At 36.8% G+C, this 9,978-nt stretch overlaps 1 protein-coding gene across 2 annotated transcripts in view; it reads right to left on the bottom strand.

Moving 5' to 3' along the window:
* Nucleotides 1-1,124: 1,124 nt before the first annotated feature.
* LOC127420722 (retinoic acid receptor beta-like) overlaps nucleotides 1,125-9,978 on the bottom strand; it is a 220,973-nt gene continuing 212,119 nt past the window's right edge. For both annotated transcript variants that reach the window (XM_051663226.1, XM_051663227.1), the window contains exon 8: nucleotides 1,125-7,330. In XM_051663226.1, coding sequence (XP_051519186.1) covers nucleotides 7,110-7,330 — 221 coding nt within the window. In that variant the 3' untranslated portion in view covers nucleotides 1,125-7,109. The remainder of the gene's footprint in view (nucleotides 7,331-9,978) is intronic.

Here is a 9,978-nt window from a genome sequence, read left to right as displayed (position 1 = left end):
CATTTTCAAAAACGAAATATTAAAACGCACATCTGATGAACAAAGCAGTGATTGTGTAAAATAAATATATCGTTCTGCAAAACAAAATGCAATTATGTGTTGAATTAAGTTGTACATTTAAGAAAATATTTTTAAATATTTCCAGAGAGGTAAATTACAATCGTTTTTAAGGTTACGCGCACACATAATGAAGTTGCAATGACGAGCAGCACTATACGGTCACATTTCAACACTTCACGTTTATGGACAGCATCTCTTAAGTAGCACTTAAACTGCGTCCTCACACGTTCATGTTAAGAGCAGTTTTAGGAAACGCATGTGAAAAATAATGCATGAATGTAAAATCGCTCAGAAAATGCTAAGATCAATTGTTATTGGGAAACGAGGCCCTGGTCTCGTAAGAATCATGTTACTTTAACTTTCATGAGATCAGGCTGGCATATTACTTTATTTGGCAACAGCATACTTGAGTTAGGGTTGAACTACAATAGTTATAACAGCAAAAAGCCGCTCGAGTCATTACCGTTTGCTGCAGGGCTGGCCTGTGGGTGTGTGGGACCCTAGGTGAGATCATGAACATGGGTCCCACTGGTGTCAAATTTGTCATTAAAATTATAAAACAACTGCAAACATGACATTTTTTCTTTTTAAATGGGAGTGGGAGACCACGGAAAACATTTTTGCATTGCCATGTGCTCCAGTTGCAAAAAACAAAAAAAAACAAATTCACTGTTACATTTCAGTGACTTTTTCATAAAGAGGTAAAAATCAGAGATGGTAGATTATGGCAGTCAAAGGAGAAAAAATGTCAAATTCTTGTCTTTTCCCCCAGCAGCTGTTTTAAAAACACCATCACAGCTGTGGTGACTTTTTAAAAAAATAATTTTTTTTATTAGTGCTATGGTAATAAAATATGTTAGAATTTTAATTCAGTCTGTGAAAAGGGTTCAAATTGGCCTACAATGAAGTAAAAATGCAACCTCTTCAGTCTCTCTTGAACCCCCTGCAGTTCTCTCAGAACCGTAAGCCAAAAAGAAATGTGGTATCCTCAAAATTTTGAACATTGAATGTGCAAACGCCTCAACACATCTTAATTTTAAAATAAATACATTTTTATTGTTTTGCCAGAATGGTTCATGGTACAGGTAATGGTAAACATTATGAACATAAAAAGCAGTGTTAATGTATATTTGCTCCTATGAACAGACAAACAGTTTTGAGAATTAAGTGTTCTTAAATTGTCATTGTTCGAACCCCTCGGGTCCGTAAGATTATTAAATTAAAGCAGATAATATCATGCCTAAGAGCATGAGCTTTTTGAGACAGCTTGATAGAATATTTCAATAATGAACGGTTATGTGTTTCCTGTTTAAATACCAGCTTCCTGTTAAAACCATTTGATGTTTCTTAAAAATGTAAAAAGTGTTCTGTAAAGGTTTAAGGATTGTTTCATCAGAGGTTGAATCAGGGCCACCTGACTGTCATTTGACTGAGGTTGAGAGATTGACAGCTGCACTGTAAATTCCAAAAATCTTACCCGTTGTAACTGAAATGTTTTTCTTGCGTTAGTTTGTGACCAACACAGTAAGAATGTCAGCATGCACTATGGCAAAAGCAACATGACGTTGAGTGCGTTTACATGCACATTCTTACACCGATTATTACACCGGGTTTCTTGTGTTGTCTGACATTTTGAATAAACTGATTTTTTTGGTAGCTGTCAGCATAATGGTGTGCATGTACACGCAATCCCTATTATTAAAGGAATGAAAATAACACGTCAGCAATCTCTTTTGTGACACATTATCCTACTGATCACATTCAACACAGCATCAACCATACAGGACAGTGGACCCTTGTAAATACGGACGATATAAGGTCATTTTAACAAAGAATAACTACAAATGTTTGATAACCCTAGTTTCCGAGTGAGATTTCATAATAAAATAAAATAAAAAGTTCTCATTTGTCAAACTCTTTAATGATATATAGTAATTCATGGCTGAAGATCGAATAAGCAGATAAACAGAAAAATGATTTAGCGTTTTCCTTATGTTCAGCGTATGACTTACAGCTTTAAAAGAGTGAGGATTGTAGATGCATGAGGGAGTTCATAGACATTCATGAGCTGTTTCATTTAACTTCAAATACATGCTGCTCCAGCAAACACAAAGCACATTCCCTCTGAATCTTTACAATTATTATTATTATTATTAATAAAAACACAAGATATGGTGAAATAACGATGTTGTGAGGTACACAAAATGAGAACACAAAGACAAATACTGCATATACTCTAGTTTGTCATTCTTTCTTTTCCACATTCAGATGAGCCCATTGTCTCTTTCCTGCAGATGTGTTCAAACGGACGTGATGAAGCTCAAGTCAAAATGAATAGGTGAAAATGTGTGTGTGTGTGTGTTTGAGGAATAGTTCACCTAATAGTGAAAATTCTGTCATCATTTACTTATGTTGGTCCATTATGACATTCGTTCTTCTGATGAGGTCCAGCATGGTCTGATGGGGTCTGGTGTGGTCTTAAGGGGGTCTGACGAGGTTTAATATGGTCTAATGTGGTCTTTAGGTGGTCTGATGTGGTCTCTATGGTGTCTGATGAGGTTTAATGGGGTCTGATGTGGTCTTGAGATGGTCTGATAAGGTCCAATGTGGGCTGATTAGGTCTAATGGGTTCTCGTGTGCTCTTAAGGGGGTCTTACAAGGTTTAATGTGGGCTGATATTGTCTGATGTGGTCTAATTTGTTCTCATGTTGCCTCTTGGGCATTTGATGTGAATGAATGTGGTCTGATTGGGTCTAATAGGGTCTAATGTGTTCTTGAGGGGGTCTGATGAGATTTGATGAAGTCTTGAGGGGATCTGATGAGGTTTAATGTGGGCTGATGTTGTCTGATAAGGTTTAATGTTGTCTGATGGGGTCTAATTTGGTCACAAGGGGGTCTCATGAGGTTTGATGGGGTCTGATGTGGTCTTGAGGGGTCATGATAAGGTCTAATGTGTTCTGATGTGGTCTAATGGGGTCTGGTGTGATCTCAGGGGGGTATGATAAGGTTTTAAGGGGTCTGATGTGGTCTTGAAGGGGTCTGATGTGGTCCAATGTGGTCTGATGAGATCTAATGGGTTCTGGTGTGGTCTCAAGGAGGTCTGATTAGGTTTAATGGGATCTGATGAGGCCTAATGGGTTCTGGTGTGGTCTCAATAGGGTCTGATGAGGCTTAATGTGGGCTGATGTTGTATGATGAGGTCTGATGTGGTCTCTAGGTTGTCTGATGGGGTCTCTTTTGGTCTCTTAGAGGTTTCATGTGAATGAATGTGGTCTAATAGGGTCTAAAGGGGTCTGATGTGGTCTTGAGGGGGTCTGCTGAGGTTTGATGGGGTTGGTATCAAATTTTCAAGGTAATTGCCGAAGCTTTTATCAGGGTAAACAGTATTATCACGGTATTGAATTACATTACAAAAATGGGTTGAAAGATAAACAAACTTTATTGTTGTTATCTTAATAACAAGTTCAATGACTTTTTCAATACCAAACTGGCCTTTAAATTAACAGATAACGAAGAACTTTGAAAAAAAAAAACTACCATCAACACCAAGTACATAGCCATATATACCATTTAGTTGATGTCTTAATATTTAAATAGTCAAAATGCCACGGGCCATTGATCATTACAGATCAGTATACAGACCTTGTCTTACTGAGGCTAATGTTAAAGTAAGGCTAGAATAATTTATCAAGCCAGCTCCTAGGCTACAACAATAGGATGCATGGTTTTTTGTTGTTGTTGTTTTGTTAGCTAGGCCCTAGCTACAACTTTAATAACTGCAGGTTTGCTCACACTGTATGGCAACGTACGATTCCTTGCTGTTCCAACTTGAAATGAATATTGAAATCATCATTGTGCCACACTGCAGTTATTAATTACAGGAGTTAATATTATCTGATTCCAACTGTATTTTAGTTGTTACTTCGAGACGCAAATGTTACCGTGTAGCTAGTGGAGGACTACTCTTCGGGCACTTGAAAGCAAGCAACACATCTGCAAATGGCAACAAGAGTTCACTTTGTTTGTCGTCTTAGTTGTCACTTAACTAATTGTCTCTTATAGTGTTGTCTCTCAGTTTTCAGAACAGTTTGGAAAAGCGAGCAGAACTGTTACAACTTACCTTTATCTTGCTGAATTGAACAGAATGATTGTCCCGCAGATGAGCAAACATGTTGGAGGTGTTCCCGTGTTTCGTTGCCAGTTTTCTGATGCATGTTTTATACAAAAGGAAACCACCTTCGACCAACAATCCCTGTGCATTTTTATGGAACCAAAAATACTTCCACACTTCCGACTTAACTCTATTAGAAGGCTGATAAAAGGTCAGCTGCGTTCCTCCTTCAGCCATGCTTCTCATCCATGTTGGTTTGTTTACATCAGACTGCGCATGTGTCATTTGTGCCACATATATGTAGTGTTGTAAATCTCGATTCATTGATGGGATAAAAAATACTGTGCGATCAGAAAAATCTAAACAATTTGGCCAAAAGGTTATCTAAAATTATCTACGGTATTTTGAAGTGCTCACGATAACAATATCGTGCATGTTAATTATCGTGATATACCGTATAACCGAATACCGTCAAATGCCTACTGGTGTGGTCTCATGGGGGTCTGATGAGGTTTGATGTGGTCTTGAGTGGGTCTGATGAGGGCTAATGGGGTCTAATGTGGTCTCAAGGGGGTATGATGAGGTTTGATGAAGTCTACAGTGGGCTGATACATTTGAAATGACATGAGGGCGTGTAAATGATAACAGAAGTTTCATTTTTGAATGAACTAACCTTTCAGTTTATCCATAAAGTGAATGACTAAACAAAGAGAAAAACTTGAGAGACCTTTTGAGGGCATATTGAAGTGCTTCGGTGTCCCTGTCTGACATGAAATAAATGATTAGATAAATGATTACAATTCAGTTCAAAGTTAGACATTAGACAATTTCACAGAATTATCCATTCATAAAAGGCAAAAGAGAAAATAAGGACAGCAATTTATGAAAAATAGCATGACAATTACATCTGTCTCTTGTTACTCTCAAGAGGTCAGTTTAAGTGCAATGAGAGGTTAAAAAGTAAAACGTCTGGATGCAGACAAACTGCTTTACAAGCGGACACACACTGGGCAGCTGATTTTTCATGTAAAGATGCTTAGCACTGGATTTTATCATAAATCAGCCAAAGATGGTATTCAAGAGACACTTGTGTTTCAGTAAGAGGTATATTTTACAAACTCATGATCAGTCTACAAGAACTGAACTAACTGATCTGAGCTGAAGGCTGTTATATCACCCTGTCTGAGAATAAAAGTCCCTATATGTTCCACTTGAAAATCAAATAAAACATGTCTCTGTTCACAAAACAAGGTTCCCTAAAAAGTGAACACAGAGATTAATGTACAATCTGCAAAATCAACAGTATTGAATTGCAATGTCCTGTTGATTTACTGCCAAAAAAAACAACAACAAAAAACACTTATATAAAGAAGTTTGATGATTCTGGTCACGTGACCCTGAATCGATGTGCGTTTAGAGTGAACCGGACTCGGCAATTCTTAGACACTACCTAAACTAAGACTTACTACATCTACCGAGCTGGAATGATCTTATAACAACCGAATATGACGGTGTTTTCACCAAAATTGGACAAACACTTTCACTGCTTAATGTTTCTTTATTAACTGGTTAGTTCACTCATAAATGAGAATTTTGTCATCATTTACTCACCCTCCTGTCCTTCCAAATTCATACAACTTTCCTTCTACCGTAGAGCACAAAAGGAGATGTTTAGCAGATGAAAGTGATCATATGGACTGCTTTTATGGAGCTTTTATTGTGTTTTTGAGTCCTTTCTGTAACTTGACAGACCCAGTCCCCATTCACTTTCATTGTATGGAAAAAGAGCTAAACATCTCCTTTTGTGTTAAACACAAGAAATAAAGTCATGCAGGTTTAGAACAACATGAGAGTGAGTAAATAATGAAAGATTTAGTTTTTTTTATATTATTATTTTTTGTGGTGAACTATCCCCTTGAATCTGTTAAACTGTAAAATAATATATTTCATTCTTCCAGTAATGGTCATTTAGTGTTTGGATTTGTTGCTTTAATAGAAAGTTCATTATATAGTTTTAACATTTGTCTTAATAGTAAAACTAGTAAGTGACTGGTTATAACCTTTTCCTAAAACTTCTTCCATATGAAGACCTGAAGTCATGATTATTGATAGAGTGCAGTTTTAGCGGTCTGAGGGTGTACATGTAGACTTATTTTGCTTGTCAAATGAACATATTTCTTTAAAAATTGCGGAATGAAACAGTTTAAATATAAAAACAAGAGTATAATATTAGACTTCCTTACTGTCTATAGGCAAGAACTTACTATATAAGCGTATTTTAAAAGACTTAAGCTCATTTTTAAACTTGATGTATCACATCAAATGATCATATTAAAGACGATGTAAAAAGCACCACCAAATGTATCAACTGAAACGGAGATATGACCATATCATGATATGTACAATGTATGCATTAGCTTTAATAAGAGAGAGAAAATCACTTAATGAGCGAATCTCACGAAAACCTGTATAGGTCCTATTTCACCCCAGAAATCAAAAGAAAAAATAATGTCACAATGCAAATAGCAAAACAAATCTTAATAGTACTAAAACAGGTTTAATGTTCTTTATGCAAAATTATACATGCAACATAATTTTTTTTTTTTTTTTCCTTTTAATTTTGCCATTAAATGTACCTTGTACATGTTTTGGTGAGATTCACTTTAAATAAAGTAAGAGCTTATCATGCAAATGAAGAAATCCATACAGGAGACCTGAGGAGCTTCATATGTGTCACAGGTGTTGACGCAGTAGAACTTGATTCTTCAATCATGTTTTTTGATTATACACCGGCTGGTCCTTTAGGCCAATATCTGTTCTTAAAGCAGGAAATGGGGCGAAAAAAATCAAGCAGAAATCGAACACGCTGGAAAGGTCCATCTCCAGTTCACCCGCACTGTGCAAAGGAACATCTGACAGTCTGAGGTTCCGCCCGATTCTAGGGTTCCTCACTGGAGGAACCGGCCCCAGATCCATCTGTGGGCTCCAGGGAGGGGGCCGAGGGTTTGGGCTCCGTGGAGCCGCTGCTGGTCTTATCCAAGCCGTTCCGCTCTGTGGAGTTTTGCCCGTCCTGACCCTCAGAGTTCTCCAGCATCTCCTGGATCAGAGGAGGCATGGATCCAGGGATCTCCATCTTCAGAGTGATCACACGCTCGGCACCTGCAGGAAACAGATTCACTCTGTGTCACTGAGTGCCATTCATTCAGCTGTAAGATATTGTGTCATTTGTGTCCCCATGACTTACTACTGATTAAATTATACTGAGCACAATCACATTATTTGATAGATTCTTTGATTCCACCCTCTTTACCTCATACATTTAATTTATGCCTCTACTGCTTTAGTATTACTCAATCTTTCTCTTATGAATAGTGTAACAATAAAAAAAAGGCAAAATTGCAAAAACTATTATTTTTCTAATTGCTTAATTACTAGGGCTGTAAATCTAGTTAAATTTTTAATCAAATTAATTACATGATGTGCCGATTAATTAATCGAATGAATCACTATATATATATATATCGCATTATTTTAGCAGATGAGTAAAGCAGTCGACAGCAATCCACTTTGTAACTACGTGTCAAGTGATGCATACATTTAGGAATGTCCGAGTTTTTAGGACACTGTGTCAAGTTGAAAGTAGTTGAAACTTTGAAAATCACGTCTCAGGATCCCTGCACTCTGTTGTACTTAGTCCAGCTGGCAAAGAATGCATCCTGTGTGACTGCCCCCTGCTGACACGGCTAGTAAAAACATGAAGATAGGTATATTTCAAGTTTGAATTGCTCAGGTGGTTGGAAAATACATTTATTTACACATTTTATTATGGAATTTACATACGGGTCAGGACGCATAATTAATTGCATACATTTTTTCAACAATTTATTTTTTATATAATTATTCACACTAAATTAACACATTAAATCGACAGCCCTATTTACCAAAAGTGTAAAGATTATTAGTAACCAGTGATATGTAATAGTGTCGCAATATATATTTGCGCTACCATAAATTGGATTTTTTATGTTTATTTCATTACTCTATAATTTAATATCTCAGAATGTCTATTTCTTTGTTTATTACGAGACAAATGAGCACTAAATTCATACAAAAGACAAACAGCACAAATCTCTAATCTGATCATACAGAAGAACCAAAAAAGAGTAGACTATTCTTACTGTTTTTTTATTATTTAAAGAAAAAAACTATGTAGTTTGAAAATGCTTCATGAAATGCAATAATAATAATAATTAAATAAAATGCTTGATGGATTTTCTAAGAACATTCAGAATTTGTCTTTGTCTCTGCACATTCTGTTCAACTCTGTTATGCTGTGATATTTATCCCTTTTAAAAGTAATGGTTCTGACAACATATTTGGGGGTGACATAAAATCTAAATAAATACAAATAAATAAACAAACAAGGCATTTTATAATGGTGTAAATAGATATGAGTCTCTATTTTAGTCTTATAGAAAAAACTCATAGTGATAATTTTTTTCTCCCCAATCTGGAACCTCCAATTCCCAATGCACTCTAAGTCCTTGTGGTGGCGTTGTGACTCGCCTCAATCCAGGTGGTGGAGGACGAATCTCAGTTGCCTCCGTGTCTGAGACTGTCAGTCCGCGCTTCTTATCATGTGGATTGTTGAGTGTGATACCACGGAGACATAGTGTGTGTGGAGGCTTCACGCTATTGCCCGTGGCATCCACACACAACTCACCACGCGCCCCACCAAGAGCGAACCGCATTATAGCAACCACGAGGAGGTTAACCTATGTGACTCTACCCTCCCTAGCAACTGAGCCAATTTGGTTGCTTAGGAGACCTGGTTAGAGTCACTCACCACGCCCTGGATTTGAACTCACGACTCCAGGGGTGGTAGTCAGTGTCTTTACTCGCTGAGCTACCCAGGCCCCCCACAGTGATCATTTTTAAAGCATAAAGCATTTTGTTCTTGACAAAGCACAAGAATAATGTCAATGTAAAGAATGTAGGGTTGTGCACTTATATATGCTATTAAAGACTGTTATTTGCCATTTTTACACTGATCATCAACCCCGTAACAAGCCCAAAACATTTTGAATTTAACAGGGTGTGAATTGTCATGGGTTATTAATAAATGATATTATAAAAATGTATATGAATGTAAAAGTATATGAATTCCAAACTTACTGTGACAGGGTTGAAATAAAGCAAGGGTTCGGGTCAGTTTAGGTAATGATAAATACTGTAACTACTGGTATTTTACAAGCCTGTAAACACATATTTAAAGAAATAATATTGGTTTTGTGCACCGATATTTGCAGATATCAGCTAAGACGTGTTTGCATGAACCATCAACTCCATAATGTTCAACCTGAAACATATACATTTAACAGGACTGGCACAAAACACACAATTATATGTGCGAAACAGAGTGATAAACCAGAATCATTACCTATGCAAATTATGAGTGTAAAATTCCAAACTTAATGTGATGGGGTTGAAATGATGCAATACTTAAGGGCAGGGCTGGACAGGCCCCTATGTTTGGAGGTTTCAATTTCTGTTCTCTCACTGTTACCTACTATGTGCATTGCATTCTGACTGCATTCATTGCAAGATCTTGTCAGTGTGCTAAAGATGCGCACCAATCAGAATTAAACATCCCAATTTCTGAGTAAAAAAACAAATTAAAACTGCAGCTTGCAAATAAGACAATAAATTGCAGCTTGCATCACATTCTAATATCATGACTGTATTGTGATTAATTGCGTGGCCCTACCGAAAGGCCCTGATGCATAATATCAACAAGAATATATTTA

This window comes from Myxocyprinus asiaticus, chromosome 30 (genome assembly GCF_019703515.2).
Source record: "Myxocyprinus asiaticus isolate MX2 ecotype Aquarium Trade chromosome 30, UBuf_Myxa_2, whole genome shotgun sequence".
In the NCBI taxonomy this organism is placed as follows: Eukaryota; Metazoa; Chordata; class Actinopteri; order Cypriniformes; family Catostomidae; genus Myxocyprinus; species Myxocyprinus asiaticus.
Note: the sequence above shows the minus strand (reverse complement) of the source record. Positions and strands in the feature narration are given on the sequence as shown.